Source organism: Microcaecilia unicolor, chromosome 3 (genome assembly GCF_901765095.1).
Source record: "Microcaecilia unicolor chromosome 3, aMicUni1.1, whole genome shotgun sequence".
NCBI lineage: Eukaryota > Metazoa > Chordata > Amphibia > Gymnophiona > Siphonopidae > Microcaecilia > Microcaecilia unicolor.
Window position 1 is genome coordinate 311,036,410 of NC_044033.1, and position 26,605 is coordinate 311,063,014.

Genomic DNA, 26,605 nt, shown 5'->3' on the forward strand with positions numbered 1-26,605 from the left:
TTTTGTAGGCCTTGTTGGGGGTCTTATCTTTTCAGCCCTAGGGTCACTTTTTGGGTCATCCATGTCTGTCGCTAATGCAATCTCTGTCCGATGGCTGCAGGCCACTATGAAAGCCTTTGAAGCGGACTTGAAACATATTGAGTCACAATTAGGTATCCAATGGAACCATCTTATTGCCCAAGATAAAACCCTCACAGATACCATTACCCTTGTCAACTTGCATACTCTCAAAATTGATGCCCATACTGCAGATTTGTTTATAGTTAAAGGTGTCCTGAATGAAGACCGTACTTTTATTCAACCTGTGAAAGACCTTATACAGGATTTGTTTAGGGAATTGGTTACTATTGTCAGTAATCTTAGGCAGGGTCATATACCTCCTTATTTAGTCCCCTCTGATGTTATTGGTGATGCTTTTGCTAAAGTTACCCATCTGCCAATTGAACCCTTTCAGATACAGATTGCTTTTCATTTAGGTACTGCCATTCCATTATTTCTGAATGTGGACCGCATGGAACTTGCCTTGGTCCTGAATTTGCCTTTTATTCTACCCGAAAATGTGTAGCAGCTTAAACAAGTTTTTAACGTGGGTACTTGGCATGACAATTTGTACCTGCATGTTGAGACTCCCGAGTATGTTGCTTACCAACAGGATGATCCTCAACATTATCTGGTCCCTAATTTGGCCCTTTGTCAAAAAACCAAGGATATTCATTGGTTATGCCCTGGAAAACCCTTTTTGAAAGACATCACAGGAGCTCTTTGTAGGTTATCAACTGAGAAGGTTCAAGAGAAATGTAAAGTTACTGTGTCTAAATATGATGATGTTTCAGATACCATTGTGGCCATTGTTAATACTGTGTGGTTAATTAGTACCCCCACGACTGAACTCACTGTTACTTTCCATAAACATGATGTTATTGTTTTTCTCTCCCTTGCAATGTCTGTTTGATAGCTGTTCCCAAGAACTCTGTTGTAACTGTGGGAGGAGTTTCTCTGTTTTATCTTGATACAGATCCTGTTGTCACTGAACTTGAGATTCTAGATGTGTTTCATTGGCCCCTATTGACTTTGCTGTGGACATTATGCCATTTTTACGGTCTACAGATTCTCATACAATTGAACTGGCTGTTAACTATGATTCCCTCCAAGTGGCTGATTATAAACATCGTACCTCAACTGATGTTCCCATTGTTGACTCACTCACCTATGTGGTCATCCCAACTGTCACCATCTCGTGGATGATCATGTTCCTGAGTGTCACCTTTTTGGCGTGAGAAGTTCTTACCCTGCACCGCATCATTCGCAAAAGTTCAGCTCCTGTGACTATGAGATTGCAAGATTTTGTGAAGTCCAATCATGAGTCTCTCTCCACTATGCAACATCTTTGTTTAATGATCATATTCTGTACTAATATTTGCTGATGCTTTTGCCATGCATTATGTAGTATCATGATTTGATGCTGATTATATTTTCATGTGTTAAGCCATTATTACTAACACCATATTAGTGTTCCAGTATTCAGTAATTTGCTGTATTACCATTTTTGAATTTACTTTTGAACATTGTTATATGATTGCATGAAGTATTTGCTTCTAGTTTTCATTTTATAGAGTGTTAGTTTTGAGTTGCTGATATTTACTGTGTATGCTTCTCTCTAGTCTTGACCATGAGTCATGGTCTAACCTGTCTAGTTGTATTGTTAGTTAAGTTGGAGAAGGCATTTACTCCTTTGTAGTAATTTATTTATTTATTTACTTATTGTTCACTTATATTCCACATTTTCACACTCTTGCAGGCACAATGTGGCTTACAAACATTAAATAAAATACAGAATAGGAAAACTTAGAAGAATATACAAGGAGTATGCAGGGGGTGAAGCATCTAACAGGGTGAACTAGCAGGGCAGGGGAGAGGCGGAGAATCGCTGGAAATAATGGGAGGGAAGGGCAGGGGAGAGAGAATTGCTGGAAATCAATGGGATGGGAGGGAAGGGCAGGGGAGAGAGAATTGCTGGACATGGGAAGGGCAGGGGAGAGAGAATTGCTGGAAATCAATGGGATGGGAGGGAAGGGCAGGGGAGAGAGAATTGCTGGACATGGGATGGGAGGGAAGGGCAGGGGAGAGAGAATTGCTGGACATGGGAAGGGCAGGGGAGAGAGTTGCTGGACATGGGAAGGGCAGGGGAGAGAGAATTGCTGGACATGGGATGGGAGGGAAGGGCAGGGGAGAGAGAATTGCTGGACATGGGATGGGAGGGAAGGGCTGGTGAGAGAGAATTGCTGGACATGGGATGGGCTGGGAGGGAAGGGCAAGGGAGAGAGAATTGCTGGACATGGGAAGGGCAGGGGAGAGAGAATTGCTGGACATGGGATGGGCTGGGAGGGAAGGGCAATAGAGAGAGAATTGCTGGACATGGGAGGGAAGGGCAGGGGAGAGAGAATTGCTGGACATGGGATGGGAGGGAAGGGCAAGGGATAGAGAATTGCTGGACATAGGATGGGATGGGAGGGAAGGGCAAGGGAGAGAGAATTGCTGGACATGGAATGGGAGGGAAGGGCAGGGGAGAGAGAATTGCTGGACATTGATGGGAGGGCAGGGATGAGATAATTGCTGGACGGGGAGGGGAGGACAGGGAAGAGAGAATTGCTGGACATGGAGGGGAGAGAGGAGAATCGCTGGACAGGGAGGGGAGGACAGGGAAGAGAGAATTGCTGGACATGGATGAGAGGGGAGAGTGGAGAAATGCTAGAAATGGATGGAGAGGAGAGCAGGAGATAGAGGAGAATTGCTGGACATGGATGGATGGAGGAGTTGGCTAGGAGAGAGGAGAAATGCTGACTTGGATGGAGGAGAGGGGAGAGAGAATTATTGCTTTATATGGATACAGAGGAGGGAAGAGAGATGAGAAATGCTGGACATGGATGGAGGGGAAGAGAGAGGAGAAGTGCTGGACATGAATGGAGGGGAGGAAAGAAAAAAGAAGATGCACATGGATGGAGATGAGGGAAAGGGAAGAGGAGAAAAACTGCACATGGATGGAGAAAATAGGCAAAAGCTGGATCCATGTTATACCTCCTCCAGTCAATTCCATGGAGGAGGACCCAGCTTTTACTTATGGATGCAGGGCAACAAAAGAAGAAGAAAGGAGGAAAGTAAAGAAATAAATGGAAAGGAAGCCCTGGAAACGGAGTTAAGAGAACAGATAGAGAGCAGCAGAATCAGAGACTGGGACCAATATGGATAGAAAAACAAAGTCACCAGACAACAAAGGTAGAAAAAATCATTTTATTTTCATTTTAGTGTTTGGAATTTGTCTTATTTTGCACTGGGTATACTGGAGCTGTAACAGCTTACAGAAATTATTTATAATGAAAAAAAATCACATTTTTTCTCCTATACTAGTATAATATTTTCAAAGATGTCTGTTTATATGCGCCATGGCTGGTATAAGGGGTGTGGCTAATGTGGGTGTGGCTATAATAGGGGCGGTGCCATGTGTGGTGACCCCACCCACAATGAGTACCGGCACCTTTTTTTCTACAAAAAAAGCACTGGTTGGCACTGACTGTGCAGGATCGACGATCTGTACTATTCTGTCTGGTTTTGTTTTACAATAGGTGAATTGATGTTCTGGTGCTCACTGTAGTGTTTCAGATGCTTTCCTTTTCCTTGTGTGACTCGTAGAAATGACTGCTTATGGTATGGTAGAATTGCTGTATAGGTCCTGAGTGTTTTGTATTCTCGGCATGCCTAGTACTGGATTTTGGAGGGGGGTGTTAAAAAATGACCCGCCCCGGGTGTCAACTACCCTAGCTACACCACTGCACAGGCGGCAAGGTGAGATACAGGATTTATTACCTATAGTCGGGGAAAATTAGTCCTTAGTTGTCTGAGACAGATAGGTTTACGGCACGACTTTTGGTCTGTATATTCAGCTGATAACTGTATTTTGTATAAGACGTATGATTTCTTATAACAATCATTAGGAATTCATGATTGTACTGGGTTGTTTAATCACTCCTTAGTTAGTGCATTAGGATAATCTAATTATAGCAAGTTATTTTTGTATTTTGCTTGGCACTTTGCTTCAGAACTATTTATATATATTTTTCTTACCTAATAAATAACTATAAATATTCCATCGTTGGCATGATTCATTCCTATCACAACAGCTAGCTTGGCAGTGGGCTTCAGGGGTACAATCCTAGACACAAGTCCAGGATAGCTGTTTAGCAGTGTTCTGAGGGCTAGATGCACTAAACTTAAGGAGCCATTAACGAGCAAATAGTAAATCCTGGCATGCACTAAAGGCTTCTCCCAGCCATTTTCCGATCATGGTAGCAGCTAACGAAAACGGAATGCAGATGAGCAAATTAGTATTATAATGTGTAGAAACCGTATTGTAATGAGATGCACTACCATTTTCCGATTCCCTTACCGTGGAAACCCCTAACGGGAGGTATGCACCTCTCGTTGGGGCTGCTGTGAGGGAATCGGAAAGAAAAAAAAACATCCAAGTGCTTGTCAGGGACGTCTAACACGAGCTGGATGTCTTCCTGTAGCTTTTGTGATGGGCGTCCTTCTTGGACATGTTTTTCTTATATGCAATTAGGAAGGACTTCTGTGAAGAAAAAAAAAGGACGTCCCTGTTTTTATTACCTGCCTAAACTGACTACAAGCACAGTTCTCTCAACAGTCCCCTCTAAGGTTGTTTTCAGCTTGCACCCCCCCCCCCCCCCACAAAAACTTTTTGGATGTCCCTCCCTCCAGGTCTGTCTCAGCCAATCCCAGCGTGTTTAGCTGTTAGCAGTATCAGCTAAATGCGCTGTGATTGGCTGAGAGAGACCTGGAGGGAGGGATGTCCAAAAAGTTTTGATTTGGACGTCCTCGCACGTCCCGATCCTGTGAAGGGGGGGTGCAAGCTGAAAACAACCTTGGAGGGGACTGTTGAGAGAACTGTGCTTGAGGTCAGTTCAGGCAGGTAAGAAAAACAGGGACGTCCTTTTTTTTTTCTTCACAGAAGTCCTTCTCCTGATACTTTTTGGATGCCCCTCCCTCCAGGTCTCTATCAGCCAATCCCAGCGCATTTAGCTGTTACCAGTATCAGCTAAACATGCTGGGATTGGCTGAGAGACATCTGGAGGGAGGGACGTCCAAAAAGTTTTGATTTGGACGTCCTCGCACGTTCCGATCCTGTGGGGGGGGGGGGGGGGGGGGCGCAAGCTGAAAACATTGCAGGTAGGAAAAACACGTCCAAGAAGGACGCCCATCACAAAAGCTGCAGGAAGTCATCCAGCTCCTGTTAGAGGTCCCTGACCTGAGGAGCACTTGGATGTTTTTTTCCTTCACAGAAGTCCTTCCTAATTGCCTGATGTAAGCCTGCCTTTAACATGCAAAGCTTTAAACAATGGAAATGCTACACAAGGGAAGACCAGTAGCACTTAAATTAACTGGGGCTCTTTTCAGCACTGTTATTTCTCTTCTGAGATTCAGGCTGCTAACAAGTTTCCTGCTGGTCAGGGATGACTTTTTTTGTTGTTTTTTTTTTTTGAGTAAAGGACGTCCTTGGCATGCACAGAGCAGCCGGCATAGCGCTTGGCTGCTCTGCGCATGCTCCACCAGCCGATTGGCCGACTGTTTACCAATGGAATAGAGAATGCAAATGAGCTACAACGAGCAGCTCATTTGCATTCCTTTTCCTTGATGCATGCCCGTTCCTTACCTTACCGATTCGCTAAGGGAATCGGTAAGGGAAGGGCTTTAACGATTTTTTAGTGCATCTTCCCCTGAGTCATAAGTACCTCTAGGATCCCTACAGGTCACACTTCTGAACATCTGACTGTGAGTAAATTCTGTGAGTAAATTATCTGTGTTTATTCAATAAAGGAAACTTCAGAAAAATAAAGAGACTTCAGGTGTGTGCTGGTGTGCCAAGGTTATACTTCAAGATATTGAGACTTTACAGTTAACAAGTCTTAAGAGGCTTGACATGGTCTATTTTTGGATTTTAAAAAGCTGTGATCTCTGTTTTAGCACTGAAGTGTGTTTTTCCTTGGTTTAATTGTTTCTTTCCTATTGTTTTTTTTTTTTTTAGTTCCTTTCCTTACGTTGTGTTGTTTTAAACATGTAAACCGCCTTGACTTGTATTCCAAATTAGGCAATCTAGCAAAACTGAAATAAATGATAAATGATGAACTTTCACTTAACTGACAGTCTCTGGATCAGGAGACCATTCCAGGAACTTTTGAATTGGCTGCCTTTTATAAAACTGAATGCAGGCAGTGCATGAGAGGTTATGACTGATTATCAAGCAGTTTTGGCAGCAAAGATAGCAGGACCCCTGTCTGTGAACACCAGTTACGTGTTGCCTGATTAATTAGTTACTGTCACAGCCAGAAATTATAAAATATTTCACAATGCCGCAATTCTGCTTCTAGGCATGATGCCTGTGCGGTCTAACTGGACAGATTAACAGGTAACAGTGAGTGGATAAGACCAGTCTTTGGTCACAACTCTTCTTGATTTTACTTAGCGTTGAGAACCGCTGCAACCAGCACTGTCTGTCAGTTTCACTTTCTTTGAGAATAAGGGGGGGAGGGGGCTTAGATATAGGTGCCTCAATGCATCACAGGGAGTGCCTTTTCTGTTATAGAATGCTAGTGTAAACCCACATCAGCATGCCTAAATGTAGGTACGCCACTTACGCCAGGTCTATGGCAGGTGTAAATGGGCACACCTAAATACAACAAACAAGAAATCCCAATACATAGACAGCAACTTGTTCCCATATTTTCAAATCATTGCTCTTCAAGGGAATACATTTTCACTATTGCTAAATAGATCATGTAAGGCAACATGTACTATAACATCTTGCAAAGGAACAAACAAAACACCTGACAGTATTCTATAAGTTGTGCATGTCTATGGGAAGTAAGCCTATGTCCCACTCATGCTCCACCCATGTGCACACTCTTAGAGTTATGCGCTAAGCCACTTTGTACGCCCTTATAGAATAACACTTAGGGAGCTCATGGGCATAAGTGGCACTTAAGGTTGTGACAAGGCTACATCCCCGATGTATAGAGTGAAGCAGCAAAACCATGAACTACATATCCCAGAATGCATTTCCAGTCCTAGCAGTGAGATCCCAGGGGATAGGCAAGCTGGCCATATACCATCTCTGACCACAAGAGGGAGGGTGAATGAAGGAGCCAGTTCCCGGGACCAGCAATCCGTATATCATGGTGCCCACCTGTAATAGGGAGGGGTGGGCTGAGAAGCAGGAGGAGGATTGGATGGAAGAGGGAATTAATCAGCCTGAGCAGGGGAAGGAGGCAGAATGGAATGGGAGCTTGAGAGCTGAGGAAGGCAGCCCCTGAAGGTTTGGAAACCTACATGGTTTTGGAATTACTAACCTGTTTTGAAACCTGATTATTGCGAGAACCTCTGAAGCTTGGAAGGCTTGTTTATGAAGGAGGGCTGCCTCGTGGGGGTTCAGTTCAGGAGGAGAGGAGCAGTGCAGGCTGAAAATCCTTGGGCAAGACAGGTCCCTAAAGAACTGAAGCAGGCTGAAATACCTTGGGTGGAAGGAAGTCCCAAAAGTATTGATCCTCCTGAAAGTAAAGGCTGCTTGGTGATTAACACTGTCTTGAGGGGAAATCCTGCTTGTGGGACAAGTACTATTTGTTTGCTACTGACTGGGACCAAAAAAGCAGGGATTTCCCAAAGGACTAATGCATTCCCCTCTGGGAAGGGGGCAAAGTCTTTGTGTAATTGGTTGATGTACTAAGCAAGGCAGAACAGCCCTGCCTGAGAAGCAAGTCTCTACGCTGGAGTGAAGTTTTGTTTATGAATCTGGAAAATAAAGGAATGTTTTGAAGTATTTCCTGGTGGCAGTTTTGTGAAGTTCTGGCTATTCATGGGAGGCAGCTGCCTCTCCCATACTGGAGCAGCGGGCCCGTTTACAAGGTGTATGCAACTGCAGGTGTACAGTTATAGAATTGCCTTTTAAAAATGTACAGTTTTACAAAATAATTTTGATGCAAAAAGAGATCCAAAAGCAGGGTAGTATGGGGACCTACTTATTATCCATCGTTCAATCACCTCCACAGACAGGTACTCACAGGGCATCTGGGGGAAAACAAAGAAGAAGGAACATTACCCTATTACCCTATTTATGCACAGAAAAGAAAGGATGGAGGGCTACAAAGCAAAAGGAAGAATGGTTAAAAGAAAGCAAAGCGTGAGAAGTCATGTCAGGCAACTTCCCAAGCAGAGATGAGATCCGAGTTGTCAAATCACAGTTAGAGTTTGGTTACACCATTACCATAATTACACAGGCAGCATGAAAGATGACCATAGGCCTAGAAGGGAAATGGAGTACACATGTGCAGCCCATCCTAACTATGGTAAGCAAGTACAGCCATGATATTCTTAACCATGGTCAGAGACCACAGTTACCCATCCCAAAGCCTGCAGGTCATTAAGATTTATTTTATTCTAGCTACTGAGATATCAGTTAGTCTATCTTCCTTTTTAGGGTGAAAACCTAAATCTGTTTTCACAGTCTGATTTTCATGCAGCAGTATATTGTAGGCCCTGGTGTGGCCTGCACTCGACTACTGCAATGTGAATTACTTGAGTTTACCATAATTCGATATGTACGCATTACAACTGGGCCAGAATGACACTGCTCATATGATTACAGGTGCCAGTGTAACCAGTCCTGCTATCCCGGGTTAGAAAGGGCTCGAGAGGCACTGCATGTTTTTATCACTTATTAACTCTGGTCCCGTCAGCTGATCCACTGAGGAACCACATGACACTCAGAGGATTAAAAGAACTGGAACATTTATTAACTCTTAACTGATGGTTTCCAATGTATTGGTCTTCATACAGTTCAATTATAATTCATATTGCTTTCCAGATGATCATAAGCAATAACACAATTTCTGGGTTAACATAAGTGCTTAACTCTCGTGCCTGTCCTGCAGCTCAATTAGAACCCAGAGTGGATTTCACACTTCCGATGTACTTCAATACCATCGGGGCCAGGCTTCCAGTAACTGCATACTCCCTTCAGGCTGCCACCCCGAAGGTCTTGTTATCAACCAAGAGTAGACTGCAATTCCACCTGAGCCCCGGTTACGGCTGGACTCCGCAATCCACCGAGTTCGGACTCCTCAATTGGCTGAAGCAATATAAAAGTTTACTGTCCAGGTAATTTATCCACTGCTTACAATGTTGCAGGACTTCCCCTTCTCTTGCAATGGGTCATCTGGCAGGGCAATTGACAGTAACACCTAACTCCCACATCCAGAGCTGGTTACTTTATCAAGAGGCAGAACCAGCAGTGGCGTAGGAAGGGGGGGGGCGGGAGGGGCGGTCCGCCCCGGGTGCACGCGCTCGGGGGGTGCCGGCCCCGCTGGTTCCCTGCTCCCTCTGCCCCGGAACAGGTTACTTCCTGTTCCGAGGCAGGTTACTTCCTGTTCCGAGGCAGAGAGAGCAGGGAACCAGCGGGGCCGACGCAGCTCTGAGCGATGTGCACTCGGGGCGGATCGGCCCTCCCACAGGTAAGAATGCGGTCCGGGGGGGGGGTTGCGCTCCAGGGGGGGGGTTCGCTCCGGAGGGGGGGGTGCGCTGCAGGGGGGGGTCACGCCGTGCTGCACCCGGGGGGGGGGTGCGCAGCGGCGACCCACCCCGGGTGTCATTAGCCCTCGCTACGGCACTGAGAACCAGAGACAGGATCCTTTTCCAAGGGCTTCCCTTATATATTCTCTGAGCTCCTCCTGGGTCCTCCAGCCACTCCCCCAGAGATCTGCCACCCGGGATTCACTCTATCATGTTCTTAAACAAACCATGGGTTACACCAGGACTGGTGAACATATTTTCCCAATCTGTTCTCTTTGCATTAGTTGGTAGTGGAGTATCATTTTGAATTCAGAGTAACCTGTTTCACGTTTCTAGCTTTAAAAGTCAAGGCCTTGGGTTTTTCCATGATCTGTGGATAATATAAATTTTCCGAGGACAAGCAAGGTCGCAAATCTTAACAGCATGGGTGACATCACCATTGGAGCCCACACAGAAAATCTTCTCCAGCTCAGTAAGTACTAGAAGTGCAAGGCTCCGGATGCTCAACTTCTATTAAATGGAGCACTTACTGATCTGTTCGCTTTACATAGGGGCAGCTGACAGGACTGCCTGTTGTCCCTGCTTATTTTTGTTCTCACATTGGAGCCCCTTGCCATTAAGCTGCCACCACTGCAGGCATTCCCTTGGGAACTACGGAGCTGAAATCTCACCTGTCTATGGATGACATGCTTTTGTTTTGGGGGAAAACCACGTGAGGGATTTGCCTGCAGTTGTCCAAATTATTAACTGTTTTGGATCTTTTTCTGGTTTAAAAATGAATTATGATAAATCTGAAATTTGTATTGTGGTGCCCCTAGTGTCCCCAGCCTCTCTCCTCTCCTTAAGCAAGCCCCAGGGGTTCTCAGATATTTGGGGATTATTTTAGCGCAGATCCTCAGTACTTCTACAAGCTCAATGTGTGAGATAAAATTGATCATATTAAGATGGTGTGATAAGTGAAAAGATTTACCCCTCTCACTATGGGTATGACTGCGCTCTTTAAAATGGTAGCTTTACCCAAGCTTTTGTATCCCCTGCAGATGATTCTCTTTTAGATTACATCTAAAGATGAGCGCTGGTTCCAGAGTATTCTCCAGCAGTTTCTCTGAAGGGGTCGTTCAGCCCGTATTAGTCTTAGCAAGCTTTCTTTAACTCAGAAGCAGGGCGGTTTGGGGGCCCCGGATCTCCGGCTGTACAACATGGATGCGTTGGGTTCATGAGCTTTATAGCCGGGTGCCTAAGTTTTCCCAGATGAAATGTTGGTGGTTTTGGCTGGGGATCTGGATCCTCTGTCCTTGCTTCACAGTGGCAGGAGTAGTGGCTGGGGCAGGGGCCTTGCTTTTTTTTGTTATGCCTCTGAGGAAAGCACGGTCTTGGTGGCAGAACTTTTGGAAGCGGTCAACCACAATCTTTCCATTTTTGGCCTTGGTTGGGAACCTAGATTTTGAACCTGGACTTTCTAGGGGAGTTTGTCACCATTGGGCACAGAGGGGATGTAAGCAATTGGGAGATCTTATAAAGCTGGAGTCTGCAGCTTTCCTTTCTTTTCGGCAGGTGCAGCAGAAATGGGATGTCCCTAAGCAGCATTTTTTTTTTGTTATTTACAAATTCGTCATTCTTATCAGACTTTCAAGCTTATTTTCGAAAGTGATTGCCGGCCATTTCCCAACATAAATCGGGAGATGGCCAGCGATTTCTTAAAAGCGGCGAAAGCGGCATTTTTGACAGCATTGCCGCTTTCCTGTTGCTTCGCCGGCGAAAGTTCAAGGGGTATGTTGGTAGCTTAGCGAAGGCAGGACATGGGCGGGCATGGGCGTGGCTACCAGATGACCAGCTTTCACCGATAATGGAACAAAAAAAAGTGGCATTAAGCAGTATTTCGCCAGGTTTATGTGGTCCTTTTAGTTTCACGACTAAGCCTCAAAAAAGTTCCCCAACTCACCAAATGACCACCGGAAGGAATCAGGGATGACCTCCCCGTACTCCCCCAGTGGTCACCAACCCCCTCCCACACTAAAAAACACAATTATAAACATATTTTGCCAGCCTCTAAGCCAGCCTCAAATGCCGTACCCACCTCCATGCCAGCACAATGTGTTCTATCCTCTGACAGCCTTTCCCTGGTTGTGATGTGGCTCTCGGGTGAGTGTGACACCTTTTCTCTAAGGTGCACTGCAGAGTCACATCAGCAATGCATTGTGGTGGGTGTAGGGTAGTGGGCTCTACTCCCATGGTGCTTTTCCCCCTGCTAACTGGGTCAGAGTGTGCCCTGTTTTGTTTCCGGTAGTCCATGAGGTAGTGGCCATTTTTGTAAGCCAGTTTTAGATCCCTTTCATGTGTTACCCACGTTAGAGACCTTAGTTATTACCTTGAATGTTGCTGAAAGAGGGCATTGTACACCATTGTGCCAGCTCTGACCTACTGCTAATCTCAGTCCCAGGGAGACTCTTTGCCAGTGGGGCACAACCTCTGATCTGCAGTTAACTGTGAATAAATGTGCTTATTCAAATAAAGGACTTTTTCAAAGAGATTAGTCTTCAGGTGTCAACTGGTGTGCCAAGGTTCTACAGCAGCAACAAGTCCTAGAGGCCTGCGTGTATGCAGGTCCCTGGAGCACTTTTAGTGGGTACCGCAGTGCACTTAAGGCAGGCACACCCATGCCCATCCCCCCCCTACCTGTAACAATTGTGCTGGTAATGGGAGCCCTCCAAAACCCACTGTACCCACATGTAGTTGCCCCCTTCACCCCTAAGAGCTACTGTAGTGTTGTGCATTTGTGGATAGTGGGTTTTGGGGGGCAGGTTGGGAAGCTCAGCACCCAAAGTAAGGGAGCTATGCATGTGGGAGCGTTTTCTGAAGTCCACCGCACTGACCCCTAGGGTGCCCAGTTGGTGTTCTGGCATGTGAGGGGGACCAGTGCACTACAAATGCTGGCTCCTCCCACGACCAAATGCCTTGGATGTCGCCGGGTTGGAGATGGCCGGCATTTTTTTCCATTATTGCTGAAAAACAAAACCAGCCATCTCAACCCCGGCGAACTCTGGCATTTGGCCGAGCTAAACCGTATTATCGAAGAAAAAGATGGCCGGTCATCTTTTTCGATAATACGGTTCCGGCCAGCTGTAGCGCCGCCGCCAAAATAGATCACCGGCGATCTATTTCACCAGCGACGTTCGATTATGCCTCTCCACATCACTTAAGCAGGGAAGTGTTGAAGCCTTATGGATGGAGGTGGTGGATGAGGATTTTGAATCCTTGCTTCCTAAGTTGAACAAATTAACCATTTGGTATAGGGATGGGCAGGTTGGACGATAAGACACGGTTTTGGACTTGCTGGCTAAGGTTTGGTCATCTGAACTGGCAATCTCCCTTACTGGGCTAGAACCATCTAAATTGTGGGTCACTGGGTATAAATTACAATCTGGTGCTTCTCTACAAAAAACCTTATTTAAGATCCTATATAGGGCATATCTTACTAGGGAATGCAGCCTTCAAATGAGGCTTTGGACTGATGACTCATGTTTACATTGCACGCTGGGTACCAGGATGCATACTTTTTTGGATTGTCCCTGTTTGCATGAGTTATGGTGGCAGGTTCGGGTTCTTGTGGGCCAGGTGGTGGGAAGGGGAATAGAGTGGAGGTATGATTTATTGTTATTGGGCAATTGGGAGGGGCAGGAACGGGTAGCCACAAGGGAAAAAAAGGATAATTATGTGTGGGGTCTTTACTGTAAACAAGCTTCTTTTACAATATTGGATGAAAGAAGAGCCACCACCTTTCCTCAGCTGGCTCCATCAAAAGAGTCAGTTGATGCAGTTTGAACTTTGGCATTTGACCTGGCATGGAGGATGTGATGCCCCATCCCTAAAAGACTTTGAACTTACCTGCTGGACCTTTTGTCAGAGGATGATCCGGTTTTGTCTATTACTTCTTCTGGACTGTCTGGCCTCTAACTGTCTTAGCCTGTATATGTTGTAGGAACTGCAGTCCGTGTCTCAAAGGAGAAGGGGAAAAGAAGGAGGAGAAGGAACAGGGAAGGAAAACAATTTTTTTTTTCAGGGAGGTGGGTAGGTGTGTATGTGGTATGTCTGGGGTTTGAGTGGCTGTTTGGTTGCGGGTCTTGGGTGTTTTACTTAAAAATCTCACAGTGACTGGCTAACTGTTATGCGCGTCTTTGGATCAGACACAGCCAAAGAGCGTGGGACTTTTATTGGTCATTTGCTGCTCATGTGTTGCACTGCATTTGTGCATCTTGGCGTTGTTGTGCAGTTCTTGGTCTCGGCCATTGGCCAGTTTGCTGTTTGAATAAAGGTTTAAAAAAAAATTTGGTGTGACTGTGTTCTCTTGCTGTGTTTGACTGTTACGTACATACTGCTTAGTTTCATTAATATTTTGATAGTTTGTTTGTTCTTTGGTTTGTGAATAATAAAGATTCAAACCCCATCCAACAGAAGTCTAAGCTTTCAAAAATAGTCCAGAAAGAATATGCACAAGGTTTTCAGAATCTAAGGATTTCTAAATTCCCAGTACACCCCTCTGGCTAACGGAAAGGGGCTGGGCTATTTAAAAGAAAATAGAAAATGTTGTTTCAGCTTTTAAATGGTGATAAAGTTCTTGAATTCACTTGCAAAATCTAGCAAAACAGCAGAGATTCCAACCTAAACAATTACACTGATCCCATAGAAAGAAGTGAGGAGATCTTGGTATTTGAATAGCTGACAGAAAAAAAATGTATACATTTTAAAACAGGCTAGGCTTCTTGGTTCATTGGATTGTATGTACTAAATGTTTACTATACTTTAATACAAAGATTTAAACATAAGCCACAGGAGAAGGAGGAAAGTAAATAAACTTCCCTGTTTACTTGCAATGCTATCGCTGCCATGTGCTAATGCTGACACAGCCCTTTCACTCTGAATGGACTGTGTCAGTATTGCTGCTGGGCTTAGTAAAAGGAGGGAAAATTCTAAAATGTATGTTTTGTGAGAACTCTTTAATCTTGATGATAATTGGTTTTACTGTTCAAAGTAACATGTTATGCAAGTTATCAGTAAAAAGATTTAAATACATAAAATAAATGTTCTATGGAGGCCTGGGATATGAATCCACAAGCAGACTGCCCGGAACAAGGGATTCCCCCCACCCCCCTTTACATAAATGATCTTAAATAATTAGCAGGACATCACTTTGTGCCCTCTGTGGTCAAACAGAGGAACATTGTGGCATTCCTGTTCCTAATTTGACCTGCTTACCTATGTGAGACCATGGAGGACATGTCTGTCTTTAGTAATTTGGGAGGGAAGCATAAAAGATCCAGGGCCTGGTGTCTTCCATTATCAGAGTTCAGTCAGGAGATGTATAGATTTTTTGGATTTTTGATATAACTATCCAGGGCATGAAACACTGACTGTCAGGCTTATGTTCGAAAGAGAAGGGCGCCCATCTTTCAACACAAATCGGGAGATGGGCGTCCTTCTCCCAGGGTCGCCGAAATCATCATAATTGAAAGCCAATTTTGGGTGTACTCAGTTGCTTTCTGTCGCGGGGATGACCAAAGTTTACGGGGGCGTGTCAGAAGCATAGCGAAGGTGGGACTGGGGCGTGCTTAACACCATCTCTAAGGTCGACCTAATGTTAAGATTTGGGCGTCCTCGACCGTATTATCGAAATGAAAGATGGACGCCCATCTTGTTTTGATAATAGGGGTTTCCCCGCCCCTTCCCGAGGTTGTCCTGCGAGGACGCCCTCAGGAAAACTTGGGCGCCCCATTCGATTATGCCCCTCTGTGCCTGCTTACTGTACAAAAGGTTAGGAGAATGTATTTTGTGTAACTGTTCTGCAGATACAACATAAGCCTTGAGATACCCAGCCCAGTACACACAAAGATAATACCAGAGAAACTACTTCATATGTCAAGACACTGAAGGACTGTTTTTTATGGGCTTTAACTGACATCCTTTTTTGGTTTTTTTTTTATAGTTTTATCATGCTTTCATGTCTTTGGTGCCCACGGCCTTTGAATTAGAGGTGTGCATGGGGATGGGGACAATGGCAAACCTGCAAAAATCCACATGCTGGTAATAAAACAGTCATTATTACTGCATGGATGGGAGGGGGATGGATCCAAAGTGAATGGGATGGGAGGGGATGGGGACTAGATTATCTCCCCGTGCACAGCTCAACTCAGCAACTTGAAACACCAATATCTCAGCTAAAATTTCAAAAATTAAAAAAATCTTGCATATTGTGAATTCACAAGATCTTTTAAATGTAGATTGGTTATGCCGATGGGGAAGAAAACTGTGAAAATAGTACCAATATGATGAGCATGGGATAGGGATAGAAAAGAATTGACTGAGGACAGATGGGGTGGGGACAAGATTATGTCCCTGTTCACACCTCTCTACTTTGAATGGTCTTTTGGGTTGTTTTTTTTTTTTACTTCAGCTTAGATCTTCAGGTTTTTGCCGCTCCCATTCCACCAGGACCTTTTACTTTGTTGCACTGGTAAATTTTCTGTAGTTTTCCCCCTTGCTTTTGAGTGCCAGTGCCCTTTTCGTTTATGTAATGCCTTCTGGGATACTTTCACCCCCTTTGGCAAGAGGGCCCCTATAAACAAATAAATACAGTCTAGAAAGCCTCATCCTTCCCCCTAATTCTGTGTCATTGCTCTTTACTGAGCAGTATTGACATATGCAGGCAACCTAGGACTTACCTGACTCTACTATTCAAACCTAATGTAACAGTGCTGGTTCCTCACTGATCCAATAAAGGGAAGGCTAGCTCTAGAAAGCTAGTATCAGGTATATTAAGTTAGTCCAATAAAAATTTTGTGCATCTAATAGTAGTTTCATGTGCCTTAGTAACAATAATGATAAATTTAGTGTTTGTGGAAAATCATCAGTAAGGACCCCCCCCACCCCAAGTTCAAGACCTTAACATGAAACCACCAGATTTTCAGGCTGTTCAATGTGCTCTCCTTACACATAGAAATTTCCACATGCTCCAAAGTGTCAGTGAAAATTTGTCCATAAAAATAGATATATATTCAACAATACAATCAGTCCACAATAGTCCAATCTCGGACACCCTAAAAATTCTTGGAGTTACCATTGATCGACACCTAACACTTGAGAGTCACGCGAAAAATACAACCAAGAAGATGTTCCACTCAATGTGGAAATTAAACAGAGTAAGACCTTTCTTCCCAAGAACCGTCTTCCGCAACCTGGTACAATCAATGGTACTCAGCCATCTAGATTATTGCAATGCACTCTACGCTGGTTGCAAACAGCAAATAATCAAGAAACTTCAGACAGCTCAGAACACTGCAGCTAGACTCATATTTGGTAAAACAAAATACGAAAGCGCTAAACCCCTACGAAAAAAGATGCACTGGCTTCCACTTAAAGAATGTATCACGTTCAAAGTATGCACCCTAGTTCATAAAATTATTCATGGAGACGCACCTTAGACCCGATAGACCTACCACCCAGGAATGCTAAAAAATCATCCCGCACATTCCTCAATCTTCATTTCCCAAATTGTAAAGGTCTCAAATACAAACTAACGCGTGCGTCAACCTTTTCCTACCTGAACACACAATTCTGGAATGCGCTGCCGCGCAAATTAAAAACGATCTATGAATTAGATAACTTCCGAGTTCTACTGAAGACTCATCTCTTTAATAAGGCATACAACAATGATCAACAAATATAAACTCCTATACATACATCCAAAACTGCCTCTACTATGTCAACCTGCGAAAACACTACCATGTTTTTTCACTATCATGGTACCCAAGATCCTTTAGCTACTACTAAATGTATATTTTCTTATATAATTCTTATATACTTCTTAAATATTTCTTAATATGTTTGCTTGTTAAAATACTATCATGTTTTATCATTATCATGCTACCCAAAATCCTTCAGTTATCACTAAATGTATACTTTTTCATGTATTTCTGTTACTCATGATGTATTGTAAGCCACATTGAGCCTGCAAAGAGGTGGGAAAATGTGGGATACAAATGCAACAAATAAATAAACAGTAAATAGTAATACAATACAGTACACAGATGACAAAGAGGGGCATTTTCAAAAGAAACGTTTAAGTTTGGATTTGGACGTCTTTGTAAAACATCCAAATCCGGAGGCAGGGAAAAGCTCATTTTCGAAAAAGATGGACGTCCATCTTTCGTTTCAAAAATACCAAGGACGTCCTTGGATTTGGACATCTTTGACTTTCGGCGATTTTCAAAACCAAAGATGTCCATGTCTAAAATGTCTAAATGCAAGTCATTTGGACGTGAGATGAGCCAGCATTTGTAGTGTACTCAGGGCTTTTTTTGTGCCGGTACCCAACGGTACGGCATACCGACACCTTTTTTCCCGGCGAGTCCTAACCCTTTCTCTCACTCCCCTACTGTCCAGCGATTCTCCGTTCTCTCTACCTGCCCTCCCCTTACATCAATGTCCAGCAATTCCCCTCTCTCCCCCTGCCCTCCCCTTCTATCGATTCTTTCCCCAGCCCGTCCTTCTTCTCCACTGCCTGCCTGCTATGAAGCAATAAAGAAAGGCTGCAGGCAGCGATTGAGAGAGGCTGGCAGCGTCGGAGCTTCTCTCTACGAGTCCCGCCAATGCGGAAACAGGAAGTTGAAAGAAAGTAGCCTGATAGTAACATAGTAGATGACGACAGATAAAGATCTGTACGGTCCATCCAGTCTGCTCAACAAGATAAACTCCTTACAACCAATATACACACCAAGTAGTCTTACATCCATCAAGTAACAAAATATAATATAATGAGGTCACCAAAATTGGCACTTATCTGAAACAATGAAGTACAAAGGAGACTGCAATCATAACAGGAGAATAAGATTACCACTCCAGTCTCCTTCTTACTTCTTTGTTTCAGATAGCTTACCGTATCAGAGAAGGAAGGGCTGATCATGGTAGCAGGGTTGCTGAGGAGACTCAGTAACTGGGCACCACGCCATTGCTCTGCAGACTGGTTCCTTCGACAGTACAGAAAGTACAGAGATAGAAGGGCATTCGTGACCACCTGCGATGAGAGGGAAACAAACAGACAAAAAGATGGTTAGAGTCAATCAAGTTGGCCTCCCATGTGACTAGTCAAAAGCCCTCCAAAAAGTGGTGAGGAAGGAAATTTCTAAAGGGATCTAAATGATAAATAGGAGTTAGACACCTGGATCCTTAGGTTAGACAAAGGACCTGGATGCAGTGGCTTAATGCTATAAATTTCCTCAGATCCAGGAAGAAGACTTTAAGTCAGTCTTGGATTTCAAACAAGCATTCTGGTGCATTATGGGACTTGCAATGCCAATTTCAGTGGGCAGAATCAGGAACAAAACACCATGCTGCTTTGGGGTGTACGGAGAAATTAGATCTTACCTGCTAATTTTCTTTCCTTTAGTCCCTCCAGATCAGTCCAAATGTGTAGGTATACACACTCCTATCAGCTGATGGAGACTGAGCATGACAGAGCTGCAGACCTGTCCTGCCCAGAACTCCACCCAGCCCTGCCCACTTCTTCCTCTCCTTCCAGCGGCAGCAGGAGAGGCCTTCCTAAAACATCATTTCCTGCTGCTGCTGTGGAAGATGACCAGCAAAAGTGGGAGTCTCCCATTTGGCAGATCTGAAACTACTGGCTTCAAACACCACCCTATAAATATTCTGTGTGGCCCTTGGTCAACCAGTATTTCTCAGTCTTCAGCAGATGGTAGGTGTGCTGTGTAGGTCTGACCACCTAGGACTTTTTAGGTCTAGCTGGGATAACTGGAGCAGTGTTTAAAAAAGGAAGCCACACGAAGTGTGGAGGTGCACTTAATCTCCACGAAACAATATAGAGAGAAAATGAGAAGAGTGGGGGAAGATAGGCTCTTTCCAATCAATAGGGGAGACGTATATTTGAAAAAAGTATAATATTTATGTCTCCCCTATTGATTGGAAAGAGCCTATCTTCCCCCACTCTTCTCCTTTTCTCTCCGCAATGTTTAAAAAGAAATTAATTTAAAATTAAATTGGATTAAATCTAAGAGATTGTAATAGTGAAGGAACTTGGGAATGACGGAGCTGTCCCTTTACCAAGGGTACTACACTTGAGTGGTCTGGGTCCTTCTCACCCCATCGCAGGCAGGCAGTTGCCTCCAGGGGTCTTGGGCTGCCTGTGCCTCTGTACCTCTTCCCTACTTCTGGGAGGGGGCTCTTGATTACCTCATGAGGAGACTTACAGCTTATAGACAGGAAAAAGAAAGAAAGAAAGAAAACAAGACTCACTGTGCTGCAATTTGAGCACTTGGAGCAGCCAGAGGCAGTGACTGAAGTGTCTTGGAGGAGGTGCAGTCAGAAAACATCAAGCACTCCTGAAGACAGCTGAACTATGGTGATGGCAATGGAGGAAGAAGAGTGAGGCTGATGTTGTCAGTCACGCAGCAGCCACCAGAGCAGTGTTGCTATGAATGGATGGTGCAGTAGGTATGAAGAGGATCACACCAGGATGCCTCCCACAGGGGACCCAACAGAGGCAACACTGCACAGTGGAGCAGGGCATGGCTAAGATAGGGGCTGACCCAATTTTAGCAGAAACCAACACCGTGCTGGAATTGAGAAAATTGGAGCAGCTGTAGAATGGTCCTCCAGGAGTGTGGACCCGGGGCAATGCAGGGGCTTTCCCTTGAATTTGTTCTATTAATGCAGAAGGCATTTCTGATAAAGGAGGCTGGAGGTAGAAAAGCAGCCCCCTTAAAGGAAGTTCCATCGCAATTCACTCAGGACAGAGATATAGAGGACATGGTGCTGGGGAACATCTTTTAGGAGCTCAGGGGAGCATCCTTTAGGGTCCCAAAAGATCTCATGGAGGACTTGAGTGTCCCCGAGGGAGGATTCCATGGTGATGCAGATCTTCCATAGAGAGGAACTACCTGCCCTAATCTGTCAGGTACTTTTAGTCCTTAAAATTTCCAATGAGTGCTTTGCTGACAATACGCCAATAATGGACCCTATTCTGTAGGGAATTAAGAAACCATCCAAGTCCTTGCTATGCACCAAGCCATCAAAAAAATAATAGCTGAATGCAATGACCCAGATGCAGGTTTCAAGGTGGGGCACTCTATGAGGCTCTATTCTATTCCAGGGGAAGAAAAGGATGTTTTGCAACTACCAAAAGTAGACGCATTAGTGTCAGTGGTGACCAAGAAGACTACAATCTCAGTAGAGGGAGGCACAACCCTGAAGAACCTTCAGGAATGCTAAATGGAAGCCCTTCTAAAACAGGCATTCAAGGTGGTGACAGAAAGTCAGTGGTCTGTGGGGGGTATGTGGCTCAAGCGTGTTTCCACCGGGCTGAAAAGCTGCCTGAATAGACTCTGGAAAGGGTGTCAGGAGGAGGCCTGGAAGTGGACTGGTTAGAGATGGGGGGTTAGCTTTCCTGGCGAATGCCTTGTATGATCTTATTATGGCTCTTTTGGTGGTGGCACTTCATTTTCTATGGTGCCAAGGATGTTTTCCAAGGTGATGATGGTAGGGGTGGTGGCCACTTTGTGGAAGGAGGGAATGCTGGTTAATTCAAGAAAAGCCATAGCAAGAGAATGAGATTGCCACTGGTCATATGGTCCAGCTCCTATTGTAACACACTCTATAGCGGTATGCCTCAGAGGGAGCTGAACCGGCTGCAAATAGTCCAAAATATGGCTATTCACTTGCTGTTCAATTGTGACAAATTTGATCATGTCATCCCTCTTTTAAAGGAGGTGCATTGGTTCCCCATTCCATATAAAGCATGCATTACAAAACTCTTTGTGTGCTTTTTAAAAGTTACCATACTGGTTGTCCCTCCTATCTTGCTAATTTGCTGACTTCTTATAAGCCTGATCTTCTATTGAGGTCAGGGTCCCAATGATGTTTGATAATTCTGTCTTTTAGGCAGTGTGTGTACCAGGATGTTTGGTGTGGTTGGGCCATCCCTGTAGAATGCCCTCCCACTCTACTTACGGCTTGAGGAATCATTTCAGGTATTTAAGCGATTGCTTAAAGCCTATTTATTTCGGGCTGCCTTTCAGGCAAGTAAACTGCTCATTAATTGCACCCTATAACCTGCAGATGCTTTCTGCATCGGCCCCTAGGTGCATTCAGCATGGTAGCCAATGACTAACAGATGCTTCAACATTGTTTTTACTTTCTTGACTTTTTTGCATAATTCCACAGTTTGGTCAAAAAACACTATTTCTTAGCAAGACTATAACACGCACTCTTTCGGAGGAAAACTCAACCGAATCAGCAAAACAATTGAAAAACCCTGAAAATTGTGTTTGAATAAAAGGGATGAATTTACTAACTGTATATAAATAAGGAAACCATCATTTAGACCAGTGGTTCACAAGAAATTCAGATGAGGTCTGAATTTCAGGGTAATAAAAAATGCCAAACTAAGCCAGCTCACATACCATAAAACATGCAAATATCTTTCATGAATATTCATTATGCCTACCCTGAAAAGCTACTGAGGGTCTTCAATGCCACTATATTAAGCACAATCAGATCTCGGAAACAGGCAGTAGTAAACTCTTTAGACCACAGTGAAAAGGAGGAAATATTTTTTCAGTCAATGAATAGTTAAGCTCTGGAACTCGTTGCCGGAGGATGTGATACCAGCGGTTAGAATATATGGGTTTAAACAAGTTCCTAGAGGAAAAGTCCATAGTCTGCTATTGAGATAGATATGGGGAAGCCACTGCTTGCCCTGGGAATGGTAGCATGAAATATTGCTATTTGGGTTTCTGCTAGGTACCTGTGACCTGGATTGGCCAGTGTTGGAAACAGGATACTGGGCTAGATGGACCATTGGGTTTGACCCAGTATGGCTATTTTTATGTTCTTATGTTTTACCAATTGAATCACTATCTGTGGTCTACTGTATCTTGATGTTACCTGTGTCCTGCTCTTAATATCTTCCTGATAAACTATTGACTCCTTTATTCTATTTCACCCCCTTTTTATTCTATCCTATTAACACAAAAAAACAAACAAAAAACCCTGTCTTTTTACTTGCAGAGGGTCTGACCTCTATAAGTTCCTTACCTGTCTCTAGCCTATTGCCTATATTGCACTGTGATTTTATATTTTTATGCTGGTATTGTCTAAAAGGGATTTTAGAGAATTGTGTTTTGAATATCTGTGCTAGCGATTTCATCATTTTATGCTGGAATTGTCTTAAAGGTGTTTTCATTGGAACTGTGTTTTAACCTGTGCCAAGTGTTTTAAACCTGTGACTTAATCTGGTGACATTTAATCTGATGTCTGTTTTCATTAGAATTGTGTGTTGAATCTACACTGCCAGAGACTTAATTCAATCAATTTTGTTTAAATAGCATCTGGTGACTCATAGCTCTGGAGGAGGGGCAATTTTGTTTTGAGCTGGGTAGTAGAACCTAAGTTTACCTTTTGAGCTGGGAGCTGCGCTGGGCATTTTCAGACTTGGTTTGATTGGTAACTGAGGTTACCTGTGTCCTGCTCTTAATATCTCTTAATATCTTCCTGATAAACTATTGACTCCTTTATTCTATTTCACCCCCTTTTTATTCTATCCTATTAACACAAAAAACAAACATTTTCAGACTTGGTTTGATTGGTAACTGAGGTTACCTGTGTCTTAGTCCCACCCACCCCTAGGTAAACTCCCTTTATATAGGGCAATCAAGGGACAAGTATCTTCACTACACTTAATTGGTCAATCCTAATTCTTGTTATTCCCTCTCATAGTTCACCTTTTCACACTTGTGAATCACATCATTATGACCTTCATTCAGTGCAATATATGTTCTGCTTTAATCCTAAGGCAAACTATCTGGAACCTTAGAGCTTGTCCTATCTGTCTCCAAATATCAGCCTTGAAAGACCAGATCAACAAACTCAAGAAGGAATTAACTACAATTAAAGAAGGGTCCGGGATTCCTCATTTCCCAGCTAATTTACCATCACCACTGCCTCAGAGAATGAAACATTAGAGGAATAGATGGGTCACAGTAGGCTCTGGTAGACTAAGATCTGTGACACAGGAACACCAGCCCTTCCAAGCTTTGCCCCTGCCAAATTCTTTTGCAGTGTTGCATCATTATGATAGCGAAAAAAGAAGTACTGTGGTAGAACTAGAGGCAATGAAAATAGCACAACCCCAGAAACATCCCCCAACTAATGACAGAATTGTGAAAAGCAGAAAATTATTACTGCTCGGAGACTCCATTATCAGAGGCATTAACTTAGGAGCACAGTTCAAGGGTTCCAATGTAGGGAAATGTCTTCCAGGATCTTCAGCTACAAGATGTACAGACCAAATACTGAAAGTGATCTGAGAAGAGAGCGAGGCTTCTAACACTGATGTTGTAATTCACCTGGGGACAAATGACTTGGCCAACAATAGCAAGTTTACACCACAGAGAGCGTTCCAGAGGTTTGGGGAGGGACTGAAATCTTTGGTTCGGACTGTGGCTTTTTCTGAAGTAATTCCTACATTGGGGAGGGGAGAGGAAAGACTACGCAAAACAGAGGAATTCAATAAGTGGCTTGAGTCTTGGTGTAAAGAAGAAGGTATTAGATACATAGGAGAATGGGGTAATACGTGGAAAAATAACAGGCTGTACTGTATCTTTCTGTGATGGGAAAAAGGATCCTTGGGGAGAAATTCAGACAGTATGTTTCTAGACATTTAAACTAGAGGGTGGGGGTGACAAAAGGAAACAGGGATTTCGGAAAGTCACCCCCAGAATAAACATGATGGCAGAGGGAAAGGTCATGTAAATATAAAAAAACGCCCAAACTCACTAAGCACATGAAAAGCTAAATGCACAAATGCTCATAGTTTAAGTAAAAAGGTTCAAGACTTACAAGCCCTGATGTTTGAAGAAAACTTGGATATTGTTGCTATTACGGAGATGTGGTTCAATGATTCTCATGAATGGAATGTGACCGTACAGGGCTATAATCTTTTTAGGAAGGATAGAGAGGGCTGAAGAGGTGGAGGAGTGGCTCTGTATGTGAGAGAGAATATCAGAGCGGCTGAAATGTGGGGAACCTGGGGAATAGAAGAGGCTTTATGGATCGTCCTGGAAAGAGAAGACGGAACCTGTATCCACACAGGAGTTATCTACAGACCTCCTGCGCAAATGGAGAAGTTAGACAAGGATCTGATAGAAGATATTCAAAAGATTGGTATGAAAGGGGAGGGGCTACCGTTGTGAGATTTCAAATTGTCTGACGTGGGTTGGAACGTTCCGTCTGCGGAATCGGAAAGAAGTTGGGAGACTGTGGATGCCTGTCAAAGTGCCTTGCTCAGACATGGTGACGGAACCCACGAGGGAAGGGTCGATGCTGGATCTAGTGCTCACTAATGGAGGTAGTGTTTCTGATATCCGGGTGGGTGCCCACCTATGTAATAGTGATCATCATACCGTATGGTTTGATAGAAGGGCGAAGGCGCAGTGCGGACGCACAAAACTCAAAGTACTGGATTTCAGACATACTGATTTTGATAAAATGGGGGAATACCTGAAGAAGGAGCTGTTGGTGTGGGAAGGCGTAGGAGAAGTGGAAAAACAGTGGTCCAAGCTAAAAGCTGCTATAAATATGGCGACTGATCTTTTTGTGAGGAAAGTAAACAAAAACAAGAGAAGCAGGCAGCCTATATGGTTCTCCAAACAAGTAGCTGAAAAAATAAGAGCAAAAGAGACTTTGTTCAAGAAATACAAAAGAACACAACGAGAGGATCACAGAAAAGATTATCAGATTAAACTGAAAGAAGCGAAGAGGGAAATACGGCTAGTGAAAGCGCGAGCGGAAGAAAAAATGGCTAAAGATGTAAAGAGAGGTGATAAGACTTTTTTCATATATAGTGGAGAAAGGAGGAGAGACAGGAATGGAATTGCGAGACTGAAAGATAATGAGAATGGCTATGTGGAGAGTGATGAAGATAAAGCAAATGTGCTAAACAATTATTTCTCTTCTGTGTTCATGGAGGAAAATCCTGGAGAAGGACTGTGGTTGGCTGCCGAGGGAACGTCTGGGAATGGAGTGGATACTGCGCCGTTTACGGAAGAAAGAGTTTATAAACAGCTGGAGAATCTGAAGGTGAACAAAGCTATGGGGCCAGATGGGATACATCCCAGGATACTGAAGGAGCTCAGAGAGGTGCTGGCAGGACCTCTTAAAGATTTATTTAATAGATCTTTAGAGACGGGAGAGGTTCCACGAGATTGGAGACGAGCGGATGGGGTCCCTATTCACAAAAGTGGAGACAGGGAAGAAGTGGGAAACTACAGACCGGTAAGTCTTACGTCAGTGGTAGGAAAAATAATGGAGTCGCTGCTGAAAGAAAGGATAGTTAACTTTCTAGAAACCGACCCGAAGCAACATGGCTTTACCAAAGGAAAATCCTGCCAAATGAATCTTATTGACTTTTTTGACTGGGTGACCAAAGAACTGGATGAGGGACGTGCGCTAGATGTAATCTACTTGGACTTCAGCAAAGCCTTTGATACGGTCCCCCACAGAAAACTCGTGAATAAGCTGAAAAGGTTGAACTTAGGACCGAAAGTGGTGAACTGGATAAGAAACTGGTTGACCGACAGGTGGCAGAGGGTGGTGGTAAATGGAATCCGCTCGGAGGAAAGGAAGGTGAGCAATGGAATTCCTCAGGTGTTGGTGCTGGGGCCTATTCTGTTTAATATATTTGTGAAAGATATTGCTGAAGGGTTGAAAGGAAAGGTGTGCCTTTTTGTGGATGACACGAAAATAGCCAATAGAGTGGATAACCTGGAGGGAGTAGAAACGATGAGAAGGGATCTCCGAACGTTAGAAGAATGGTTGAGGGTCTGGCAGTTATTTTTGAGTGGCCTACGGTGGCCCCCAATGGCCTCAATCATGAAGTAGAGTGGTTGTAGTGAGGCCACGTCATCTA

General features: G+C 44.0%; 1 protein-coding gene across 2 annotated transcripts in view; it reads right to left on the minus strand.

The window, feature by feature from the left end:
- The window catches only part of NCKAP1L (NCK associated protein 1 like), a 338,352-nt gene that overhangs the window by 256,009 nt on the left and 55,738 nt on the right, over positions 1-26,605 (minus strand). For both annotated transcript variants that reach the window (XM_030198309.1, XM_030198310.1), the window contains exons 7-8: positions 18,563-18,700; positions 8,085-8,133 (exon numbers count right to left, since the gene is read on the minus strand). In XM_030198309.1, coding sequence (XP_030054169.1) covers positions 8,085-8,133; positions 18,563-18,700 — 187 coding nt within the window. The remainder of the gene's footprint in view (positions 1-8,084; positions 8,134-18,562; positions 18,701-26,605) is intronic.